At 37.9% G+C, this 27,092-nt stretch overlaps 1 protein-coding gene across 1 annotated transcript in view; it reads right to left on the reverse strand.

Moving 5' to 3' along the window:
• Nucleotides 1-2,697: 2,697 nt before the first annotated feature.
• Nucleotides 2,698-27,092, reverse strand: part of LOC104525104 (septin-2) — a 32,083-nt gene continuing 7,688 nt past the window's right edge. Inside the window, exons 6-13 of the mRNA XM_010168173.2 lie at nt 26,351-26,485; nt 25,932-26,049; nt 21,866-21,967; nt 20,884-21,029; nt 19,755-19,838; nt 18,688-18,745; nt 11,550-11,643; nt 2,698-3,496 (exon numbers count right to left, since the gene is read on the reverse strand). Coding sequence (XP_010166475.1) covers nt 11,575-11,643; nt 18,688-18,745; nt 19,755-19,838; nt 20,884-21,029; nt 21,866-21,967; nt 25,932-26,049; nt 26,351-26,485 — 712 coding nt within the window. The 3' untranslated portion in view covers nt 2,698-3,496; nt 11,550-11,574. The remainder of the gene's footprint in view (nt 3,497-11,549; nt 11,644-18,687; nt 18,746-19,754; nt 19,839-20,883; nt 21,030-21,865; nt 21,968-25,931; nt 26,050-26,350; nt 26,486-27,092) is intronic.

Consider the following 27,092-nt stretch of genomic DNA (forward strand, 5'->3'; position numbering starts at 1 on the left):
GGGGCCGGGCGCTGTCACCGGGGCTAACACGGGCAGGGCCCGGTTCAGGCCCGTGAAGTGTTCTGTTCCCCCGAGAGCACCTGGCCTCAGGAGCCTCCACCTGTCTGAAGGCTTAAAGGCTAGGGCAGGAAGCGCTCCCTGCTCTCCAGCAGACAGAAGGAACACAGCACTGACAAAAAATAAACACCAATGGAATAAATAGGAAATGTGTTTCCAGATTTAGCATCTCAAAATACAGTGGGAAGTCCTGAATCATACTGCAACTGTACTGTGCATAGTAGGAATGTGTGCTGTTTCCATTAAAACACTGTAAAGAGGTGATATGGAACGTTATTTTGGGTAGAAGCTGTCAGTATAAATTCTTAGGGAAAGGCAGGAGAGAATTCAAATGGATTTTAAACACAAGTAGTAGCACATGACTTAAGAACAGCTCATAGGAACCTGAACAACAAGGGAGCAAGGAGAGAGGGATGTGGAGCCCCAGGACACCCAGATCCTTCCCTCCATTCCACAGCTGCAGGGAGGGGTCATGTCTTTCACATTTCAAGGACAGGTAAATAACCAGACTTGAAACTCTTCTGAATACAGGACAGGATAAATTTGGCATGGTGACAGCTACACAATACAAGGACAGTTCCCTGCCTTGGAACAAAACTAGCACCGATGTCACAGTACTGACTTTCCAGATCCTTGTAATGGTCACAGCATTTATCTTGCCATTTCTTACAACTCCTCATTCAAAACATCCCTCGTATCAAAACAAGGAGACACTTCCAAGACCAGAGACTGGCAATTCCAGGCACATACATTTTAAAAACCCATTAACTCAGCCTAAACTCACATTTAGCCATTGATTCAAAGCCTCAGAAAAAAATATATCAGGTATCTGTCAGCGTATTTGCTTGTTTTTAAATGCTAGAGAGCTACAGACCATGACAGACTCTAAACCACAATTATAGGCACCAACAGGCCAATCAACCTTTCATAAATTGTTTCATCACCTGCCACAGTGTTTTAAACATAATGAACGCCAAAAGGACTGCAGTCACCTGCTCCTCGATCCTGAAGAACGGTTGTTAATAGTTACATGTGGACACTTTGTCCCAGCGCTGGGAAGTGTCAGCCCAGAGAAGGCCAGGGTGGGAATTCAGAAAGAGGGATGTGTCTTCCACAGCCCTGGCACTGCTCCACAGACCGGAGTGGAAATGCATGGTCAGAAATTAGGCTCTAGACAGAGTCCTCTCTCCAGAGATCTTCACAGTAGCAAACACTTGGCTTAAGAAATATATGTTCCCCCATTAAGTTGTGAAATACTTTAACAAAACTGAGTTCAAATGCAACTGACAATTAACATCAGACAACAAAGAAGCGGTAGAAAGCATAAAAATCAAGGCTACATTGAGAGGAAAGCAGTCAGGTATGGTATCAGCAGCACTGCAAGCCCTTCTTGGGAATATTGTTCAAAAAGATCTCCGGTTTTGAGCCAAAACACTCCAGTCAGAATTCACAAGCCAGACAGAGGCAGAATCTATCAACCAATAATCAGTATCCAGCAGTGAAAATCTGTTCACTGAGGCTTCACACACAAGAATTGTGACAGTGACTTTAGGTGCCTTGCTTTGAAAAGAGGGAGGAAAACAATACAATTTAATAGAATTAAAGACCAGATGCTTTTGAAAGCCTGCTTCCCCATTGTGCTAGTTTGCTTTGAAAGATGAACCTTTCATGTTACCTTTGTTCAGACAGCTAATCCAGTATGTAACTAACACATGTAAAGTCTTGGTTTCTCAGGAGGGGTGTGGCCATCCTGACTTTCACAAGCACAAATGGACAGCATATAATTTTAAGGCGGCTGCAAAATACGATGCAAAATTCTGTAAGAAAAACAGAAAGGTGGACACAATGACTCACAATTAATTAGAAAATATTTACCGTTAAATTTCTCACCTTGGCCCTTATAACAGATGCACTTAAATTAAAACCTTCATAAAACCTGAATGAACACAAATCTCTCACTCCGCTTCTTCTTTCAACTTCATTAAAGCAGCCACTGAGATAACAACGTAACATCCATTTTAGGCAGTTCAACTCCGAACACAAACCAAATATGCATCCCTGTGATGCAAATTGTTTGTTAATGCTATCCTGATTAAACATTCATTGCTAGACAGCAAAATTAGGGCTAATCATTAGATGAAAGACATCCCAATTTAGTACAGAAGACAAAATGTCTCAATCTTATATTTGCAAAATAATTTACACTTATGCATATGTAATAGACGCAAGACTACAAAAGCATGCAGAAGAGTTATACACTCATTAATGACATAAAGGAAACAGCAACATTAATAAATCTGTAAATTAAGGTGTGTGATCATATTTTCCAAGGTATTTACCCACCTAAAAGATGTCAGTAGGTGCCTAATGAACTTTGGGAAAAAAAGTGGATGCAAAGTCTTGCTACCTTTAACTTCCAGTTAAAACACTTTTAAAGTTGTTTTGAAATGAAATCAAAGCAGTTTGTATGTAGACAAATTCTAGAAAACGACCTCATTTCCCAGGGTAAGTATCAGAACTGCTTTGAATATGCACTGTGCACAGCACCATTACAACTCTTCACAGATTAGCTTAAAAAAGCCAAAATAATAATAAAAAAACAAAACAAAAAAACAACAAAAACCACCCCGAAATCTGACATTTTCCACATTCGTACAATTTATTACAAAACTTCAATGAAAATTAGTGTTATGGTATATAAAAAGTTCAATACATGCCATCGCTCAGCTGACAGATAAAAATGCCTGTGACAAATTCTTGCAATCAGTACTTGAGAACTTAAGACAAATCCTTGGAGGCATCGGCAGTTGTTGGCATGCATAGTGTTCATGGTATGTTAAGGCACGATGATTTAGAAAAGTCAGCTCCTTTGCATCACTGGTGAACCGTCAGTGTTTTGTACATTTTCTCATACATCACACAAATAGAAATCACCAGAGATGAAGCTTCAAAAGTAACCAAAGCACTGAGATAGTTATGAAAAACTGATACGATACACAATTACTTAAAATGGCAAGTGAAAGTTAGGAGGGTACTGTGCAAACACACATACGTTTACTGTAAACAGGCCACAAAGTCTTTCAGTATTAATCACGAAACTGTTCAGAATAACCTAGCAGATACACGATAAACTCCTTAAACTCATCACAATGACTAGTCCAAACAGTGTACTCTATCAGCTTCGGTATAAAAGGGTATAGGAAGGATAATAAAAGCACATTTATAAGTATGAAGACAGTGTTACCAAAAGAATCAAAAGAGATACAATATAACTTGATTAACATTGAATATATAAAACAAGCCGGTTTACAACACGATCTTCAGACTTTGTGTTTGTTTTAATGCAGGTCTTGATCTGCGGCATCCAGCTTTTGCATTTGAACGTTACCATTCGGCCAAATAAAACAGAGCACCCATCCACTTAGAGAACTGTATACTGCTGTGAATAAAAGTGGAAAACAAAAAGCATTAGAACGGACAAACTCTCAGCACTGTCAGAGTGTTTGGGGCAACCTGAGCCCCTCCCAGCAAAGCAGCATAATCCAGGGAACTGGGTACGTCAGTTACTGCATCACAGGGACCTGCATTAGAACTAGATCAGCTGGGTAGGATGCTGTTTGGCCCCAAATACTTATCACAAATAGCTAGTAAGAGTACATAAAGGAGAATTTATTTTTAGCTGCACAGTTTCTTAAGCACCCACACCTCACTCTGTCTGCAATAAAACAAGAGCAGTGCTACAGCTCATCTCAACAGTAATGCACACAAAAAACCAACCTCTGTCAGCCTGTTATATGAAGTGTTACTGCTGATGAGGAAAACAAACCTCACTGATCTACAAGTAACCAGCAAGTTTGAGGTCACACACAAACAACTCTTATGACATTGCTTATATAAAACAGGAAAGCAAACAGATTTTTTCAATCATTCATACAGCAGTATTCATAACTCTGAAAGAAGGGATCCTGGTCTGTAATTTCAAAAAATACTTCCAGTTCTGGATGTCTCTAGCTACTTGCCATTTGAAAAGGCTGCCACAAAGAAAGCAGAATTCCAGCTTTCCCTGAAAATTGGGCCCTGCTTAAAAAATCGTGTCAGACTCAGAACTCAGGAGACACCTCACGTTCTTTGGTCCCAAAAATACTCTGTTCCCAACAGGAAAAAATAGCTTAATCTAAACATTCATCTGGATGGAAAAAAGAAATATCCTAGAAAACATTGTTGTGTGAACTCACGTGTGAAGTACAGTGCAACACTCATCCAGACTAGACCTGCTGACTACAGCTGGGATAAGTATTGAGGAAACCTGACAACAGGGTCCTTTGCTCTTTGCCATTCTCACAGTGGGAATTCTGTTCAACATAGATTACCTAACATTTTAAGGAGCCCATCACTTCCCATAACAACCAGAACAAGCAAGCCAGCATTAAGGCTTTAAAGCCAGAGTCTATACGTTGCTAATCAAACTCAATATTCAAATTCCAAATTAACCTGTTGTGCTACACTGCTATTTTGAGTATGAAAGAGAACTAAATTTCTGCCATTGCCTGCCTAATTCTGTTCTGTTACAGAAAATACTTCAAGAGGAAGTTGTAACTGATGTTTCAGACTCACAAAACGACTGGAATTTCCAATAAACATGAAGGCTCAGGTTATAAACACAGCTGTGCACTGATGTTACCAGCATTAGCAACACGATATCCACATTTTATACACTCCCAGATCATACTTGGGCAAAGTACGTTTGTGCATTTTCAGTGTGGATTCATTGCTCCTAATCTCCTTAGGATAGAATATTTTATCATACATTAGGTTGATACTGTTCTTTCAAATCTGATCTCCAGTTTTATTAGACTAACCTTACACCTTTCACCAATACATAGCTTTAATAAATGCCTCCATCTGCAATGTGCATTCATACCTTTATTTAAGAAAGACAACACATTTCTCCAGCATGCCGTTGAACAGAACTTGCTCAGTGAGGAGTATAGCTAGCACCACATATGCCTGCACCCTGATGCATGTGGTCAGACAGCTCAGAATCCTGTACTTGTAAAGGTTTCAAAAGCTTTAGAAAGAAATGGGTTTGCCTCCCCTTCAGCTACTTCCAAGAACACCATTACCATGCAGGTCAACTTGATATCTCTCCATGGACACTTTTCAATTCCTAATGAGAGAAATTTGTTTTATAAGCAGTTATATTTTCTCACTGACCTAAATTCTTTTTCTTCAAATAACACCCATTTCATGTTGTAACTACAGCCCTTTGAGTGTCCAATCATTAGCAAGAAGTTTGAGAAACAGCATCTTTCCAAAAAGAAAGAGAACTGGATGGCACCAGTGTCCTGTTGTTAGTGAGTCTGGACTCATTTTGTCACTCACACCCCTAACATTCCGAGCTTCTGGTATTTCAGTCATCCTCTGTTGACTTCACTGGTTAAAGTTTGTTCCCTTTCCTTTTTTGCTTGTCTGTAGCAATACCTCATACTTCCCCATAGCAAACGTCATTGGCCAAGTACATACTAAGTTACAAAACTAACCTCTGAACTGCTTTCCAACATTTATCAGTTAATTTATATGCTAATAGGGTTAATATACACTGAGTCACATATATATACCAGGCTCCAAGATCTAGAACTGTAAGAAGTGTTCCTCTGAAAATGCTATTTAGCCAAAGGTGGCCTAAAGCATTTACAGGTCCCCTGTGAGACCACGTCAGGCTTTGGCATGGACCTGGTATGTCTGTGTACTCTGCTCCTCAGGCCTGATAATGTCTGAGAAATTCTGTCAGCAAGCATTTCCCCTCAGCCCCTGCATCCCATATGCATACAACAGCTGTACTGGATGCAGCAGCGTGTCACTGAGATACAGGAAGAGATGGAATATGTCAATTGTGTCATTTCTGGGTAATCAAACCTCTCGGAGAGAAAGAACGCAAGGTGCCACTGCACATATTCCCAAGAATTGAGAATGCCACCACAGCCACTGCACTGCAGCTTTCACCTTTCCCAAGGCATCGACACGTTACTGAAAAACAAATATATTTCCACTGACCCCTGATATTTCCCCACAAAATAAGATTTCCACAGTGATCCACTAGGACTTTTATATTCTTGGCAAAAAATGAACCAATATGCGTTAATCCATTTACTGACAACATTTGTTGAGATACAGTTTGGGCAATTATGTGAAAATATCAGAAAAACTTGCCATTAGGTATTTCAGTCTTTTTCATTTTATGTTTTAGAAACATCGTGTCATTACTTGGAAGGCTTTTACATCTGCAAAGTAGACAGTGTTGTGGTTTTTAGGAGGTGAAGAGACTATTTCTCTCTTCTCTCCTCTACAAGCACAGCAGTCCCAAAGGGAATTTGCTTTTCAAGGTACATAAATCCTACAGTGTTGGAGATGATACACTACTATTTCAAGGAGAGAATTTTTCTTCTAGAAATAGGTCCTGACAAACTCCTGGAAGTTTTGCATATAGAAAATGTGGACAGATACAAATCCAAGCAAGATTCTTTAAGATCCAGAAGACGGACAATACTTAGGTACAGGAGGTTTACAGACCTGACTAATACCTTAGACTTACATATCATATTAATGATACATCATTTTTCTGTACAATGCTTTGAAGACTACAATTTTAACAATGGGCTATTTTTTTCCTATTGGAAGAGTCACACAGCTTACTTTCTGTTAAAGGCCACCATCAGATGCTGTGGAACAGCCAAGGTCACAATCCAAGTACAACGTTGTCTTTTATTATGTTCTACTTACAATCCAGGAACATGACTGTTTCACCAACTGAGAGCAGTATGAACAAACAGGGAGATGCAAGGTATTTTTAGATTAACAAATTCAAATGAAAATGGTATTGCTCTATACATCAAGGATTAAAAGCCATAGCACAACTCTTGTCACCTGGCTCCCTGCACTTTATACACAAGGGCAGGCAGGCACCAGCTACCAGGTGGCTCTTGAGGACCCTGCTAAGACCTTTCTATATAAGTCAACTTCAAGGTCCTATGGAACCACACAAGTTCAGCACTTGAGTTGTACAGTAGCAGAGGAAAAAAGGCAATGTCTATCAGAAGTCTGCTCTCTAAGGGAAATGAAAACTTGTGCTAGCCCAGCAATGTAGGGTTTGCTGAACAACATCACAGTTAGGAAAGTTGACAAGAGCTGGAGAACGATGGCACTCTCCTAGTCTAGGTTCTGGCCAGAGAAACATCCACTGGCAGTGCCAGGCAGTTGTTAAAAATGCTACAAATCTGCCCAAGCTTCACATTCTCTAGGCACTCAATTTCAGCTGCCAAAAACTACAATATGATCTTTACTTCCTTAAATTACATTTCTCATCAGATCAATTCAGCATTCAGCAGCATCGTTTCAGAAGGCTGGTTGCTATGACAATGCTTTGTGTTGTTCTGTTAAATGATGTCAATTCACTGGTAGAAGGAACTAGCTGTTTGGTGCCTTTAGTACCATTCTTATCAAGAATCAGAACAGTGTTAGTGAGGCTCAGGAGGCTTCAAAATACTTGTGGAAATCATGAGCTATACTGAAAGAATTTTCAGCATCCTACAGATATTTAAAGTTTAAGATGCTTGGGGCTTTTTTCTGAACACATTACCCTAACCATAACTAGGTTTCCAGCTGGCTATATTTGTTTTCCATAGCCTGGCTTCTGTTACTGGTTTGTCCCAGCATGATCTTGATACTGAGTGGAAGACAGACAATCCAGATTTGTAAGAATAACAAGAGGAAAAACAGATTGAAAAGAGCTACACTTTCAGAAACAGAGAAGGAAATGGAAGAAACACTCATCAATAACCATTTCATTTGAAAAAAATAATTCCAGCTTTTCATAATCGTTGCTCATCTGAGATGGACAAGTTCAGAAACTAGTAAATACACTGTTGGAATTACTGCAGACTTATTTCAAAAGCATTTTGTATTGGAGTATCCAAATAAACACTGAATCTGTTTTAGTTTTTGGCAACTTACTCCACCCCTCCATCTCCTTCCTCTCCAATCCTTTATTTGAACTGTCTAATACAAAAAGCAATAAACTCCTACCCTTTATACAGCAGCGTCTTGCATTTTAGAAGCAAAAAATATGAAAAAATCAAGGTTGTCTTGAAAACTTTACCATGCTTCATGTGGACTGCTACAAACACCTCCACATGCACTCACTGTTTGAACACAGAAGCTATGAAACGTTTAAAGGAAGCAGACAAAAGTGTAGGTCAACACACCTTTGTTAGGGCTGCTCTCAAAAGCTCTTGATCACCACCATTGTGTGCAGCAAGTCTGTGTGCAGCAAGTCTGTACGCAGAGGCTTTTGTCAAGAACTGCAGCTGGCACACTGGTCACTACCGTTTACAAAATCATCTTCCTTTCCTACTGATAACCCAGTCTCCACCTGTGCTGCTCTTCATTCCCCTTCAGGGTTCTTCTACTTCACAGCAAGATACCTGTCCATCCTCTTTGGAAACTTGGAACATATTCTGTGTGTATAATCTTTGCCTCTGTCACTCCCTTTAAGCTTCTCTTACTCTATCCTCAAAAATAAACTGCTTGAAGTAAATTCTCCCTTTGCTCTTTCCATCAAACCTTTAAAGATGCCCCTATTCAAAAGGGATCAGGCATCCCAGACCTTCCAGTCATCCCATCCATGCAGCACTTGATGATAATATAGGCTTATCAGTCTTTTTGGCAAGGATTTGAGTTTAGCACTTCTTACTCATTATGCAATGCCAGACTCTTTCCAGAAAACCCCAAAGCATTGAGCAATCTTGTCCCCACCCCAAAATACAGCTGAAAGAGAACTGGGTATTTCACATACTTGGATATTATCACATTTCTACTACTGCTTACTCTTCTGCTCTTATCTATGAAGTATTTACACCATACTTTTATTTTCCCAAAATATCTGAAAACAGCTCTATATATGTGCTTTATGAAGGGGAAAATATTTTTAAGGTATTTTTGAAGAAAATCAATAAACACATATTTATCCAAAATAAAGAGAGTAAAAAAAAATGATAATTTTTACATAAATTATCTATAAAGTTACATATTTTTCTCAGCACAAAGATACGTAAGGGTGCAAAAGAGCAACTGGAGGAGATACTGTGCTTTCAGTAGCAGAACTGATCCTTTAAAGTTCCTGTAGAACTAGAACCTGAGAGATACTGAAGATAAGCTGTGATAGAACAAAAAGACTGATATAAAGTACATTTAAATTTGTTGGCAATTTGGTTCTGTTAACTACTGTGTTAATTACAAGTTTACTGGTTTCTCTGGAAATAGTGAGTTCAGTAAAATACAGTAAATATGCCTGATGGGAATGCTGGAGGTTGATAATCATCATTTGTCCTTAACTGCAAAGTCAGTTAACATGGATGAGAGAAACCTCCCCAAGGCTAAGTTCTAGGTAAGGATTCACTTCAACGTGCTGACAGGATCATAGAGCAACAAACACTCTGGTTTAGCAGGACTGCAACTGCAGTTGTGACTGTGCATATTAGCCAACAAATTATGCTAAAAGTCTGTGAAGCAGTCTCTCTAGGGTAACAAAAAAGAAGTTGAAAATTCTCCCCCAAAAAGCCATCTGTCAAACAATACGATTTCTACAGCAGCTGCAGAAACGTAGTTTAGCAAAGAAACAGCAGGACCTCCACATGCAAAGATCTCATTCAAATCCTTCTGAAATTTGTTCACGTTCAGTATTTCAGACCAACTTTCTTCAGATGTAGTTCAAACTAAATCACAAGATCATGTGGACACTTAGTTAAACCTGCAAAACTCTCTGCTTAACACATTTAGTGGTACAAGATGTGCTCCAGATTAGCAATGTAAAGTATCTACAAAATAACATTTCACTTGGACACACATGAGCATGCTCTGAACTCTGTTTACTTATGTATCCATGGCTGCAAATTCAGCCTGGACACAAACCATGCTCCAGTTTGTTTTTATAAATACTATATCCAGTATTGCCAGAAGCTGTGAAACACAGGGAATCCTGGTGCCATGACTGGCTAACCATTAGTGGGAATGCTGCATCCTGTTAGCCCTCAGATACTGATTTCACAGCAAATCCCGTAACTGGAACTGAAGAAAGAGCTCTGAATATGTTTGTATCATTTGCCATCCTGTGCTGTGAAAGCAATGACTATGGCCAAGCCTGTTAGATTTAGGGTGGTTTTTTTTACTGAGTATCAGTTTAAAGGATGCCATGAGATAAAATGTGATTTGCAAGTCACAGAAATAATTGAGCTCCTTTGCAAAAAACTGTAATAATAATTTACACTACATAACATTTCCTGCATCAAACAGTCATTTTCACAAGCAGTCAGAGTTTGGACATATGATAACAAAGTCACCATGAAAACTTGGGACCTTCAGTTCAGACTAAAATACAGGTCACATAATTACCAGCTCCTGCCTGGGGAAGTGAGAGCTTTGTGTCAGACACTGCTATCACATACACTGCATGGTCAGCCACAAATTATCCTCAGTGTTTAGATTTCCAACTCTGGGAAAATGTATCTGTGTATGGAACACATGATGTGAAGACTCCTATCTGCAAGTCTTGGAATTGTGACAGTAAGAAACCTGAGTTTGAATTACTTTTTTTCCCCTTAACTACTTCACTCAACGATCACAGTGCACATACCAGTAAAACCAACATCTGCTTAAGTAGGAATCCAGTGAATAAGTTCACTCCTCGGGAGACTTTTTTTTTTAATATTTTTTTTTTTCTTTTTTAAAAAAATATAAACAGGAAGACTGAAGGTTCAAATAAAGGCAACAAAAAATCTCCTTATTTTAGGCTTGGAATGTTGGCAGCTGCCACAAGGTCATAAGGGATAATATAATCCATTTTATTCAAGCTTTACATTCCAGAAGACCAGCAATCACAACTAGAGTATTAAACTGAAGTATTAAGCAACAAGACTCCTTATATCCTTCTATTTTTTATTCTTGCATTTAAAAGAAAAATTATGCCAGAAGAGCTGCATTCAAGAAAGCATGAATATTTGCTACCATAATTTTGTTCTTTACTCACTCTATTCGCACCTACTATATCATGTATGACAACAAGGGAGGCTGTACTCAGTACACGTAGCCAGTTTATCTATAGTATTATTTGGTTCTTTGAAAAAACTGCTATAAATTCAGCATTGTACATACCCCAAAACACCCAAACTTTTGTTTATAGCCAAATTAGTTTTTGAGCAGTTTTTGCTAACATAAACAAAGGCAGATGATCCAAAACCAAGGCACTGAAGATAAGCATTTATGGATCTTAAAAAGAGCTGGAAAGGTAACATCTGCACAGATCTTTTTTTCTGGTCTACCCAGAACATCACTAAATTTTCTTCTGTAAGTACTGTAAAAGCAAGTCCAAAGTGCAAAATTAACAATAATCTTTCTGAAAATCTTATGTAAGAGGAGTAAACAAGTCAGAAAAGTCATACCTGATGCATCCAGATGTCAAGCATCTTAATCATCACCAGGCTTCATCCTCATTTGGGCTTGCATCTGTGCAATCATCTCCTGCATGCGGCGCAGCTGTAAGAGAAAAACACCCACATGTTTAAACAATTTCATGAGGAATCCAAAATCCAGGAAACTTTAAATCTTTTTCTTCCATGGTAGAACACAGATCCGATTGCCTCTTCATAAATTGGAAGTGTTAGATTAATTCACATGATTGAATACTTTGTTTTTCCCCATCTCAGATTCTTTAATACATAGTATCCAACTTTCACAAATGATTTGTAAGAATACTAAAAATGAAAATCAAGCAATAAAATCAAAGTCTTTTGAAGCTTGCAGACCTGTGAATTAACATTTAATCTATAGTAAAGAAAACACGCCCGTTAGGTGTGTTCAGAGATACGCTGCTTGAGTGAGCTGAAGCAGCTTGCTCCGATACAAGTGCTCAAAGCATAGTATCATATACCAACACTCATCTTGTGGCCAACCAGATACTGTTGCTAAAAATTTGCCCGAGTTAACAGCCAAACATGCAGGCAGAATTTAAATACTACTTCAAGAGTAAAATAGAAAGATGTTTACAAAATTTGGAAAGGCAGACTAAACATATTAAGCACTAATATTTTTACATCTAAGCAAAGAACTCTCCTGGAAATAACTGTTTTCCTAAAGGCATTTTCCTATGATACTTATAAGTTAATTTCCATTTATAGATACAGTTATAGATAACTTGGTTTTTTTTCCTCTAAAAATAACATTAATTAAAATAAATGTTCCTAAGAAAGAATAAGAATTGCTTTCTTTTTTTGGGGGGGATGGAGTGGAGAGAGATACTCTTCAACTCAAAAGGCACTGTTATGTTGTATACTGTATTTTCATCCAATCAACCACATTAGCTTTTGTGATACTAGCTACTCCATCAAATTCCATTGAAAAGATTTTGTGATAAATGCTTGACTACCTTGTATGTGGTGTTGAACTGTTAGGTTTTGGGGGGTTTTTTTGTGGGAGTCTGTTTGTTTGTGGGTTTTTTAAAAAAACAACCAACCTGAAAGAAACATCACAGAACAGGGAAAGTTAGCTGCAGATGCCTGTATCATTTTTTCTTGCCTGGCCTCAGATAAAGGTTTGTGAAAGAGTAAGAAACTGAAGAGCAGAGCTTGCAGCATAGCCAGAAATAACAGAGCTTGCCTAAAACTAGCTGGCTTATATGCTGGTACTTATCCTCTTGCTGCAGCACCACAGGGTTCAGTAGAGGCTGATTCAGGTTCCTGTGACTGCAGCATAGATATGTTCTGACTAAAGGACATTCACACAGGAACAGTGTGAGGTATAGCTAAGTCTGTAATGATCATTATATATCCATCTACTTCTTTCTGATAAGCACTTCAAACAAAAAGCTTCTGATCAAAAAGATGGCATAATGGTGCAGGAAGGAGGGAAAAAAAAAAAGCAGAAAGTCTCAGAAATTCAAGTTGCATGGATTCCACGGTCCAAGAAAAGAGAAAGGTTTCAAAGATCAACTTGTGAAAATGTAAGACACCTGGTCTTTTGAACTGCCTCTCTGCAGATTTACCATCAGAATAGAACTAGCTTTTTGGAAGCTTGCCTACTTGAGCTTTCTCAAGAGCACTCCAAGCTGAGCCATGAAACATTCCCAAAATAGAAACCATTCAGTAATCACAGGGGAAGATACTGCTGCACATGTATTATGGTGATTGCTCAAACACAGCATTCTGCTTAGAGCCAATATCAAATTTTAAGACTTAAATACAGTGTCAAGTCTTGCATTTTAACCTTAACTGATAAAAATATGCCCACACCATGAAATAAATCAGATGCTGCATATGGCTAAAATGTAAGGTAGGACAAAAGCACTAGGAGATCTACTCTGCTCTAACGTTAAGATTGTAATATTTTCCTTTTCCATTTTCATGTGATGTTTTTGAGATCTACTGGTGGAGTGTTAGTCCCATCCACTAGCTAAATAATGGTAAGTTTAAGTTATTTTAGCATAATTCAGTAAGGAAAACTTTCAGGCACAAAGTCTGTTTAAAAAAACCCTAAACAACTAGGCACATTGTTGTCTCCTATGGGCATTAGTAGGTAAGTCATCACTGAAGTTTCTTTTTCATAAGCAATGTTGGCAAAAAAAAAAGGAAAGCAGCAAACTAAAAGGAAGGTGCTCAAGCACACCTATCACTTCCACTGCATCCCGGGCTGCATCAGCTTTTTTGTTGTTGTTGAGCATTTGATATGTAAATAATCCAGAATGGTTGCTTTCTGCTGTAGGACTGTGACTTCTCAAGAGCTCTGAGCAAACTCACAACTACCAGTTTTGTAACAGTACTCTTAGCAGACAACCTACAAATGACAGATAGCACATACTAAAACCTGGCTGCGTAACTACAGGGCTAAAGTTAGAGGTAATAACTGAACTTCAGGAGAATGCATATAAATGTCCTGGAGATAAAATAATTTGCACAGTAAGAATCCTGTCAGCTTGAGTGTAAAATTAAAGTTAAAATTAAAAAAAAAAAAAAAAAAAAAAAAAAGAAGAATCAAGCTGTATTGTACTCAAAGTGGTAACCATGTCAGTCTCTTCCACAATTCCTCTTCAAGCAGAGGGCAGGACTTCAGAACCATTTCTACATGTTAAAATCAAACTAAAACAACTCATGAGTCTTCACCTTACTAGATCTACTGCATAGACAGAAATAATCTTTCCTCTTAATAAAGGTGAATGAAAAGATCACACAAAAGACTGAAAGTGATGTAATTATCAACATCTGTGTTCCCTTTGCTGTTGGGGATTGCAAGCATCAAGGGCATACCATGACTTTGATCTTGCTCAGCAGTAAACCCTCTCACTTGTAAGAGCAGCATTAATACATACTGCAGGGAACTTGCATTCTTCCTCTAAAGAAACGATACTACAACATGATAGCATAGGGTCAATGCACATGATGAAAAGGAAGCTAGAAAACAACATTTTAAAAGCTGTTAAAAAAACCCAAACAATTCCTGTGAATTCCCAGGTAACAAAAATCAAAAGAGTAAACTTAACCTCGGTATAAATTCCACTTAGTTGACTTATGTCAGGATTAAAATTTACTTCAAATTATCATGTAACTACTGTAACAACACAGAAAGGAAGTAAACATTTAAAATGAAAGCTAAGGTTACAGAGTTAAAAGTGAACCTTACAGCTTCCTAACCTCTTCCACACTATTAACAAAAAAACACAGATACACAGCTTTGCTCTGCCTACAAAGTTTCACCTTTAGTATGTTTTGCCCAGAATATCAACAAGTACTAATTCTGTCTGAACACAGTGGGTGTCTTTTCAGTTACAGCCCTACAGATATCACAGGAAATGTTAAAAAATTAACAGCATCTACTTCCCACTGACACACTTTCCCTCCCCACACCAAGTATCATTATTTCTCCCTGTGCCTTTACATAAGAAAGTCTACAAGAGAAGAGGCTGCAAGAATAGGGCAAGATGTGAAAACTGTAGAGAGTGGATTTTCTAGTACACCAGGACGTTCCCATGACAGTTGCTGTTGGTTAAAAATACTTCCAATATCAAAGAGTACAACTAATCTTGTTAACTGAAGACAAGAAAAATACTCCTGACAAAGTTACTCTACTGGAAAAGGGGCTACCACCCAGATAGAGGTCTTTCATAGAGCACACTGACGTTATAAATAGAAGTCACTATGGCCACAGCCACTGCTCTACATGGGCAGCAAGCATTGTTTCTTCAAAGAACAACTCAAAAGGACAAAAAAACCTGCAATTACTCAAAAAAAAAAAAAAAGTTGTTCTTCATTGCAGCTCCCAAGGGATTTCCATTTCTAATTGCTTACTAAGGCTTTTCCTCTCATGATGTTCTCCCAGGACTGAGACTACATTGCTTCACAGACGAAGGCTGAAGCCTTCTGCATAAAGCGTGCCTCCTTCCCCCTGCACTAGGCAATAGCATTCCACAACACAAATTAAACCTTAGAGCTGTTTTTATTTCCCTCAGCTCCGCAGGCCTTCATCAGCAGTCATGCCATCTCTCCACATAAAAGATTTCACCTTATCTTTCAAGAACGGGCTTACACACATACCTGCAATACCAGGCAGTTACTCACACACGTAAACATTCATCACACCCTCACCTACCCGCAGGGCTGCTGCTAGACCGTGGCCTGGCAGCCCCACCACTGCAGGTTGTCCCCCCACTGACTCCCATACTAAACCAGGGTTCTTCATCTCAGCTGATAAAGGGTTAAACACATTCAAAAAGTTGAAGGACAGAGAGAAAACTATTTCAACATTGTGATTAATTCTGCTATACTCAGCCTACTGCTGACCAACTCCACTGAAAGACAGTGAAGGGATTTGCCCAAAGCTTCAGGGTAGCTCACTGGAAAAAAAAAAAAAAAATCAGAGGAAGTTTGTTCGTTGCTGTATCATTTAATCATGTCCTTAACATTTTTCTGCAAGTATTGCCTCTCAAAACTTTGAGAGGTTTTTATTATGAGATATATTCAGAGTAGGAAGAGTATGACACAACACTACAAACTTTAACTTTGTGCCCACAACATCAAAATAATCTGAACTGTAGTATATTTATAGTAACGAAAATGGATGCCTTTATTCTTATTTTCACTTCCCAGATCAGAAAAAACAGGTCACCACTTGCAAATGAGTAAAAAGCACAACCAGGCTGAGCAATAAATCCAAAATGACAGATTAGCAATTCCAAATTGTTGGAACTGGGGACCACATCCTTTGACATAATAAAAGATCATTTAGCAAAAGTGATGCCTCGATAAAGATGATCCTGGCACTGGCCCAAGCATTCATTCCTTCTAAGGTTATATAAACCTCACAAAACTGTAAATAGAACTTCAAGCACCGTTACTGATGGGAATGCAAAACAGGAGGGGAAATGGATATTTGTTTTCTCTGCAAAGGCCGTGGAATGCAAACCCATTTCCTCTGTGCCTCTTTCCTCCCCAGACCTTTCCCAGTCTGAACCTTAGGGATGATATGGAGATGAAGGGATTTCATACCAGCTTATCTACAGAAGATTCATCAAAGCTTCGTGATCTCTTTGGGACAATAGAATGCCGAAGTTAAAAATCTATTTGTTTTTTCAAGTTCTAGCTTAATCCTCTGCAACTTCAGCAGCAGTTATTCAGAGATGATTACTCCCAGAGGAAACTTTCAGACACTGTCCCCCAAGAATTCAAGATTTCATCCCTTCAGCCATATCATATTAAAAAAATACATTACATACATACATATCTAAAAATACTATATATACATTCACAGAAGAGTGGTCTGAATAGACCAGTATATAATAATATGTCTGCCATATCAACAGTTTCCAAGGGAAATAACAGGAGAAACAGGTATAACTTAGAGAATTTAAGTCTACTGCCTGAATCTTGGAAGCATTAAGGAAAAACAAGGGGAAAAAAAACAAATTACAAAACATTTCCAAACAATGCTCTTGACATTTTCAAAGCATCTAGTATTCCTGGCTTTCAGCCGATGGTCCACTGTTGTTTTGCACACACATCAGTAAATGGGAGGCAGATAATTTGTGTACAGAATACTTGCAGAAGTTCCACTCTCTTAAGTGCATGGCCACCAAGTGTGCTTGTGTTGCTGAAATGAAGTTATACAGTGATAAAGATGCAGCTCATTTAATCACTAGTAGTTCATATTATTAGCTACTAGTTATGGTGATAATCAGCTGCTTCTGCATTTCCTTTAGGAAAAATTTTTGCTATTTATGTCAACATGCCAGGGTTAGCTATTTTTAAATATGGATGCTATAGAGAAAAAAAGGAAACACACAGACCAAAGTAACAGTATTTCAAAAATTTCCATGTATGGGAGTCTGAATCTTTCACCTCAGAAACCTACAAAACTGCTTGTAGTTTTTTATTCCTTACTCCAAATCACTACACATACGCATTGCTCTTTCCAATCATGCCTTCCTGCATTTATGGACTTGGATCCAAGCTGAATTGGATAAAAGAAGCATAAACATAAAAAATGCTATCTTCCAATTGGCAGCAAGTCTTAAGCTTTCACAATGCAAGCAGTCATAAGTCATTGGCAGCGTACTACTTCTGTTTAAGTACTGGGCTAAAATCTCTGAAGCTTTAGAACTTTAGCATAAAAATGCTAAGTTGAAAGGCCTAGTAATAACTTGAAAACAGAGTAAGAAATCAGAGATTGAAAACACCAAATCCATAAGTTGACTGGTACAACAGAGATATTACGGATTTTGCTGCAAATCAGGATTAAGAAAAAACATACACATTAATTGTATCATGGGATATTTAAGACTCAACAACCTTTTTCTACTCCATAGCCACAAGACATAATAAGAAGTTTACTGGTAACATGCTTGTAGTAAGCCATGCACATCTGAAATCAAAGAATCACAGACTGGTTTGGGTTGGAAGGGACCTTAAAAATCATCCAGTTCCAACCCCCCTGCCATCAGCAGGGACACCTTCCACTAGACCAGGTTGCTCAAAGCCTCATCCAACCTGGCCTTGAACACTTCCAGGGAGGAGCAGCCACAGCTTCTCTGGGCAACTCGTTCCAGTGTCTAACCACCCCCACAGTGAAGAACTTCTTCCTAATATCCAATCTAAACCTGCCCTCTTTCAGCTTATACCCATTTCCCCTTGTTTTATCATTAACTGCCCTTATGAAAAGTCCTTCCCCAGATGTCAGAAATGACATTACACAATCAGTCTACTCCAACACACTATGTTTAAAGCCACATATGTATCTGAGAAACATGAAATGATTTCAATACTTAAAAAGTGGCAACTATCCTTACGGAAAATTAGCATACAAACTAGGAGTAATAAATGCCCTGCCTATACCCAAGAGTCCACATGCTACCTACCATCCAGAGCATGCAAGTGACTATAAACAAAACACTTTGTGTGGGTAACTTGTATCTTCAGATTAGGTCTGCTGTTTTTCATAACTCCAATCTTACACTCCACAGGCAGTTGACATAGAATACTGAAATTGGAATGCAGCATGTTATATTGAAGAAAAACAGCTTTAGAAGCTCCCTCTTACCTCAGCCTCTTTCTGCTGGAGGATTCTATCCTTGTCTACCACTTCTTCTTCAACAGGCCTGTTGAACAAAAGAACACATTAATGGTATAAGAATCAGAAGTAACAATTTCCAAGAACAGATTCAAGGCTCATTTCAGCTAATAGAACAACAACAAACAACTCTACATGCTTCTGCGCAGGGGAAATCAGGACATTACTGAGCCCATGCCTCTCTTTTGTAAGATGCCATCTTTACCCCATAGAAACCTGTTGTTCTTAAAATTTAATTTCTTCACTGCTATTGGGATTTTTTTCCATTTACTTTAATCAAGAGATTCCCTCCACTATCTATACATGGTACAAAAATCAACCATTGAGGAGTTGTGCAGGCTATTTCCCTTCTTCTTTAAGAAGGGAGTGCTTGGCTGAATACTTAAAGAACAAGTAAAGTGAGGACAATAATAAATTGCTATCAAAAAAGATGCAGCACAGGTATATGAGGATGTTTTGCATTAAGTTGCCAAGGACAGAAACCTTACCAAGAAAAAAAAAAAACAAAAAAACAAAAAACCACCACCACAAAAAACACACACATTACTAAAAAAAATTGTTTGCTCTAAACTTCTCTTTCTAGCTGTATATGAAGGAGTAAGAGAGCAGCCACCACAGCAGTCCTGCAGTAATTGGACAAATATTATCCTACCTAATCAGACAGGCTGGGGTCTATTTCAATGTGCCAACTAGAGTTTATTTTTTCCAGTTACACACCTGTGATGTTAACTTCATTAAACAAAAACCTGTCTTGCTTGCAGCCCACTACTTATTTATGCACATTCCAATTAAAAGCATACAGAAAATGGAACAGGTACAAAACCAAGAGCAGTTGTTTGTAAGCACGGCATTTTGCTGCATATTGCTGCTCTTCAAGAAGAGCAATTCAGACAAAGTTCAGTAACTCCACAGATTGAAATCTCACGAGAAATAATCAGTTACAGGTGGGATTAGTTAGGAGGAAGAATAAGTCCCATGTCACAGTGGAAAAAGAGAGCCTCAAAAGCAGCAGAGCCCAAAGGCACACACATACTTACTTGCCAGTTCGCTTTAGCCTCTCGGAACGGAAGTTCTCATAGTGCAAATCTTGGGTCACCTCCTGCAGGTCCTGCATGTGCGTTCTAGAACATGCAAAAGGTTATTGAACACTTTGTCCTTCTTGTCAAATTGAAGAAAAAACACACTTTTATCTTATATTTTTGTTTTACATAATGGATGTATTTACTGGAAAAATAATCCTTGCAGGCCAAACATGCCACAGAGCTAGCCAGAACATCGCTTTCACGTTTATTTGTCTTCAATTTATACTGAACTGTGCTCCCACCAATATTCTTCAAAGACCCAAAGTATGCTGTACCCCTCCTGTTCACTAATTACTTACAGGAGTTGCTTACACTAGACTTTGAAGCGTTAAGAAACTTGTGAAAACAGTTACTCAGAAAGATACTTTAATTCCTAAAGTATTTTTTGACTCTTAAGTGCTATTAAGTGTAACTTGTAACTGAGAACTAGGTGGAGCTCCTTGGCTCACAAAATAGCTGACACCATCTAACAATTTTCAATCCCAAAAAAAGGAAACAAATGCTGGCTACCCATGACCAGCAGAGGGCAATCCCTGCCCAGCAGAGACTGAAATCAGAAATACACAATAGAATTCCATTTCCAACAATAGCCAGATGTCATTAAAAAAACCCCCAAAACTTAAAACCATCAACACAAGCAGAATATCCATATCAGCTAAAACAATAAAGGGGTGGGGTATCATATTTAACATCGGATTTCCCATACTGCCAAGAAACTGAGCTTTACCTTTAGAATATTCTTCACAGTTTAATCACTGAGTAGTGTTTTAAAAGCCTCTCTGCCCCACCCATTGCACTGAGAGAAAACTTATATGTAAAGCCATCAAATCAGTTCATATAAGGCATAAAAATTGTTCACATATCTCTGACAACATAATATAGAAAATATTTTCTGAAGTCAGAGATCACACGATTACAGCAGCAAGACAAACACGGGGGGGGAGGCAGGGAGTGGACAATCAATAAGGCATCACTCCATAGTGCCATCAGAGCTAGTTTTGATTTAAGAAGTTCATGTTAACTCTCTTGTCACTGTACCAGTTACGTCACCACAGGAGATGGGATAATTTTAACCATTACTCACACCAGCATTGTGCGCAGTTTAAGGAAATCATTGTGCTCTGGATTTTCAACTTCAACAACTCCCCAGGGATACAGGCGGCCTCTGATTTTTTTCCCTTTCACCTCAATCAGTTGATTGGATCCAATAACAGCAAAGGGAATGCTAGCCTGGTTGAGACAGAGCAAAACAAGTTACCATTTTGATTTCTGACTGGTCACTTTTTTGTGGCCTTTTTTGAGGTTTTGTTTTGTTTTTTCTTCTTTTAAAGAAAGCACAAAGACTTTTAACTAACAGACAGGAGAGGGGAGGAAAAAAACATTAACAAATGTACTCTACTAAAATCCTTCCACATCAGAAGACCAACAAATCCTACTGGAGGCAATGTAACCTCTCACTATTGACACCTGTGGGTCTGTTAGGATCAGTTTGTGCTAACAGAGGCACAGAAGGAAATGACGCTTTGCTTTAGGAACACTTGACTGTTGTTGAAGTACCGCCTGGGCATAATGTGTCATCTGACATAACATCATGCATGGAGAACAGCCAACAGAAACATACTCCAGATACAGATTAAAGTAGCTAGAGACAGAATTTCAGATACATTCTTTAAGCACCTTTGCAAGTATCACAGCACAAAGAAGAAATTACTTCAGTAAAAACTTATTATCTGCTTTAATGAGAGGAAAGGTGTTTGTTAATACAGTAACCATAACACATGCACATTCTCTTTGCTTGCGTGTTAAAGGGTTTGAGTCAGAAAAGAGACTGCACATCACAGTTCTTTGTGACAAGCTGCTTACACTAAAAAGAAAAAAGTCACGACACACTAGATTTGGAATTTTGATGAAGCAGAGATTGGAATAAAAAGCATTAAAATTCAGAGTCAACATCCAAAGAAAACTTGAAATTTCAACATGTTAAAAAAAGGAATGAAATACCTTTAAGCATACTGTAGGCTTGAAGAATTACTGCAGCAAAATAATAAATCAGGAGTGAAACTTGCCTTTAGAACTCTAGTTTGTTCTTTAAACTCCTCATCTTCATCAGAATCTGCATCAGGGAGCTGATAAATCCTAATGCCATGTTCAGAAATCTCATCCAGAACCTGAAGTTTAAAAAAAAAAAAAAAAAAAAAGAATAATAATAAATTCTGATTTCATTGAAGAGGTATTAAGTTAAAGATATATACAATCAATTTACTAGTCTGTCACATCTAGAAAACTCAGAATGTTTTTCTGCTTTAAGTAGCTTGGCAATGCCTAGAAAAAGTCATTAGCAGAAACTGCCATTAGTTATGCTTTGATTTAATATACTACCAAATTAGTTTGTGTCCTACAAGACTATCTCACACAGCATTAATTTCATTCTACTTATGAAGAAAAAAACCCCAGCATTTTTCATTTTTTCTTTATTCAACAGAGACTTGAACCTCAAATCCATAAATAACTCAGAACAGTTCAAGGTGTAAAAGCACTCAGCAAGCAACCTACATGTTTTGAGATGTAAGAAAGGAATACTAAGTGCAAAATCAATCACATTCTTAAAATGAAGAAAGGAAACCTACACTAGACCCGGGTGGACTTTAAAGATTTTATTTTACTACTAAAAAAAAAGTATCTTGAAAAACATTAGCTGACATTTGCTAACTATAGAGGTTCTCTTTTAAAGAACTAACAAAGAGGCATTTTGAAAAGCCACAAGGTTTCCTGCGATTACCTTCGAATTAAACTGTTTGTATCACAGATACAAAATCAGAAATGGCTAAACATCAACAGCAGCTCACCTGTCTGCCCACTCAAAGAGAAACAGACTCACTGACTAAATGCATTTTGTGACATTCCTAGTGTATGTTTCTTTGCATATGACCTTAACTAGCATATTTTTGTGCAGTGATTTAGAAATAAAGATTTAAAATAAACACAACAAGATGCAATCAAGGCCTTCAGACAACGACCTGCAGCTGTACTTGGGGAATAAACATCAGAATTATAACACTATTTGCTATGAATGTTGGATGCATAACTAATAATATATTTGTAATACAATGTACTCTTGCACAGCACTTTTTGAAGACTAACAAATACGCACCTGACTCTGTACAAAGTGCCAAATAACACAGGCTTAAAAATTTCAGAAAAGGCACAAATAAATGCATTTTTAAAAAACATACCAAGTAAATAATTTTTAAAAACCCAGAAGATTTACATGGAGCGTAATACAGACGCAGACAAAACCAAAGTGAAGCCAATATTAAAAAATAAATAAGTAAACACAATTAATTTGGAGAATGGATTAATTAGTTACAGCATCAAAACCACACAGCCCATGTCAAAGTATATCTTTGTGTATCTGACTCATACAAAAATTTATAAGACATTGCCTATTGACTCTTGAATCAAAAAGACAAAAGCTTGTTATCAACTTAATAACCTTTTCCAGTGGAGAAAGTTATTCAAACTCCACTGAGATAAGAACTATCCATAAACAGTTTTCTTTATTATCAAGTTGCAACCATTACCCCACAACCAGCAGCTGAACCAAGAAGCAGCATTCCTGTAGTAATGAACTCTAATAGTAGACAAGTCTGAGGACAATCAGAGGGAGATAATCACAAAAACACAATCATATTTGAGATAATCATGAAAACATTCAGAAAAGTGTATGTAAGGACTTGTGCAGTCATTACTGCATACAACTGGACAGTAACTTCAAATGGACGAGAGGTCTTAGTGAGCCTTCCCATAGTATTGCTGGGTTCCTCAGTCCTCTGTCGTGATGGCAACTGATAGCTACAGTATAAATAAAACCTGTCCAACCAAAGCTTGATTATTAAACAGCTGTTTAAAATAAAACAATCCCTCACACCATTAGAGGAGGAATGACCATGTATGAACCACAGCTATTCCCATGACAATGTTTTCCTGCCAGGTATATAAACATCCCCCGCACTCATACACTGAATAAAATATTACAAGGCCTCATCAACACAGAAAGCAATACTTTTTAAAAGAAAAAAGAAACTTGGGAATACATGTTGCCAATAAGCAATTAACAGTTACATTTGCACAATTACATTTAAATCGATGCATGTTGTTATTGTTTTGCAAAATAGAAGACAACAAAATTGTCATCAAATGATAATAAAAGATGCCCAGCTGGGTTAGGTGGGGCAGAGCAATGCCTTTAAGTAGCTGCATAAAACAAGAAAGCATATTTAACCTGGCTGAGATCTTAAAGATAAAATGCAAGTGAAACAATAACGGGAAAGCTGACAACAAGGGGTGCTAGAATAATATATTACAGCTGTTAAACCTAGTGCTTTCCTGAAAGGAAAAAGAATTGCAATAAAAACAAACTGTATTTTATGGTCCTACACAATGAAACAGCATTTTGCTTCTTCAAGTCTGAATTTTATTGGCCTCAGAGGGTTCTGTGTTCCTACAGATTAGCCTTCCCATGGGAAATTAAGAAAAAAGTCAAAATATTAGTTCCCCTCTCATGAAGTCATTCTTTTGAGCAGGTTTCCTTAGCAGCCTTGCATGGCACAGCTTGTGAAACTGCCTTGCATTTCTTCCCACTCAAGAGTTTTAAAAAAATAACTTTGAATTCCAGAAAGACCAAACAGGAATTACTCCAAGCTGGGTTTCCTTTGCAAGCACCACAAACTGATCTCGCTGCTTAGTCCAAAGCGGCAAAACAAAAACATGTTACTTCAGATTGACGGCCAAATGGCAGAAACATCTAAAAAAAATAAAGACTTCAAGCTGCGTCAGCAAAGCAGGATTTTGATTCTTATTCTTGATTAGAGATTCTGTTAGCCAAGATGCTTTGAGTTAGAACAATATACAGTAGCTAGACTTTCAAAGCTTTGGAACCACATTATACATTTGACTTAGTATAAACTGAGTTTGTAGAGTGACCTTTGCCAGCAGTACAAAAATAATGAAGACTTGTTTACCTGTTTTCTAACCACTCCCTCAGACTACAGCATAAGTACCACTCATCTCGTTATATGTAAGTCAAGACTGTTTTAAAGACTAGTTAGTTAAAAGTAACTTTGCTCAAACTAGAAAGAACTAGACATGGACTAGCACTGAATATGGTCAAAAGAATGACTTTAAATTAATCTGTTCATCACAGGATATGTAAATTGGAATTCATCTCCATCTTCCACAATAAACATCCACCATAAACCCTCAATCTAACATCACTTACCGAATTGTACCGAAAAAATAAGCAATTCCAAATTCACATTGGGAAACATGTTTGCTTGTGCCACTGCCATGTTTCAGCTAAAATCTGGTGTTAACAATACACAGAAGTGAATGTCAAACAGCATGAGCCAACCCTAAGAAAGGCCACCAAGCAGCAAACAAAAGGAGCACAGAAGAAAGACAAATTCCCAAAACAATTACAGTAAATACTGAAACCTGGTAAGAGTATGTTCCTCTTTATTTCACCCAAGAACTGCTTTTGGGAAAGATGACTGTAGCCTATTTTGTATCAGTTTATTTTATGCATTTGAGCGGAAAAGCAGAACACTCAGATTCACAGTGAATGACTTTTTTTTTTATCACAGGTGCGCTTAAGCAAGTTCTAATCACCCCAACTTAACCACATTTTGCTACAAACCATGCAGCACAGCTACAGTACACAAACCAAGTTTCTTTGGATGGAACTGAACCTAAAAATGCACTTTCAGAACATATCTAATGCACTTTGACCACTAATGGGCATTCAGTCTACCAGACTAAGTGAGAGCTAGTCTGAAACATCTAGACTACATGGATGTTGGGATGATTTGAGCCCTCGTTACAAACTGTTTTGCTTAAAACCTGCTCTACTGGGGTGCACTGATTGCTAAGACAGATGAAGCCAAGAACAGCCAGATTCTCAGCAAGTGTAACTGGTAAAGCACACCAGACTTCAGTGAAGATTTCCCACCTCACACCTCCTGAAGCTTAGGTCCTTGGCCAATATCATTTACCTCTCTTCTGTCTTAATTACTTTATATTTGGCTTTAACACAATGCACAAGTTGCATTGTTCTCATGATCAAGTTAGACCTACTCTTCTCTTGAGCCTTTCTCTCTCCTTCAGCGTCAGCGTGTCAGCCTTGGCAATCACAGGGACAATGTTGACTTTTCCATGAAGAGCCTTCATGAATTCTACATCCAATGGTTTCAGCCTGTCAAGAAGAATTGCCATTAAAAATTCTCACTATAAACTGGATAAACTGGATATTATAAGCTCTTATGTTTCTAGGTGATAAACAACTTCATACTGACTGCTTCAAAACAGTATTAAACACCAAAAAAGGGACAAAGCAGAGGAGAGCATTAATCCCCAAAGACCATTTTAATTGCATCAGCTAACTGACAGTGTAAGAAGTAGCCCAATTATCATTAAGTTTCCAATTCAAGTAATGAACAGACTTATGAACAGAATATAACACCCTAAAATACAATGGCTCAAGAGCTTTTTCTTACCCATGCCCAAAAGGAGAAATGAAGTAAAAACAGCAATGGACTCTGTTGTCTATAATGTGGCGCCGGTTTAGACCGCTCTCATCATGAAGGTATCTTTCGAACTGGTTGTCAATGTACTGGATAATTGTTTTGAAGCTGTGGTATGGGGAGAGGGAAAAAGAAAGACATCTTAGATCAGCTTTAAAATAATAAAAAAAGAATTAAGAAAAGATAAGAACAGAAGGGGGAGAATCACACTTTCATTAAAAACATTTCTGTTACAAAAGTTCAACTTCCTAGCATTGTACCTACTACTGAGGAAAAGTATTTTAATAACGTATAATCCATTTGATAAGATATTTTCATAGCAACCACCAAGTGTCTATTTATGCCTAGAGCTACTTTCAAGTGTTACTCTGTTCACTGGATAAAAAGTACAAGTGCAAGCTCAGAAAAAAAAGCACTCAGTGCTGAGACAACAGACAGGAAGAGAAGACTGAGGATTTTTCTGCTTTTTTTCCTAGGGGTTGGGGGTAGAGATTTGTTTTTAAACCAGCTGACAAATGACATATCCCGGATATCCTCTTGATTTACAACCCTGACCTGAGAGTTAGGTTCCTATAGTTACCTATGAAAATTCTGGTATTCCAGTCTGTTTGAATTAAGTACAAATACATTTGCAAGTCATGCATTAAAGCATCACATGATTTATTAAGCTATTTTTGTTACCTTACAGAATCCTTTTCTGTTGGCAAAGAAAAAT

Source organism: Antrostomus carolinensis, unplaced genomic scaffold (genome assembly GCF_000700745.2).
Source record: "Antrostomus carolinensis isolate BGI_N321 unplaced genomic scaffold, ASM70074v2 scaffold24995, whole genome shotgun sequence".
In the NCBI taxonomy this organism is placed as follows: domain Eukaryota; kingdom Metazoa; phylum Chordata; class Aves; order Caprimulgiformes; family Caprimulgidae; genus Antrostomus; species Antrostomus carolinensis.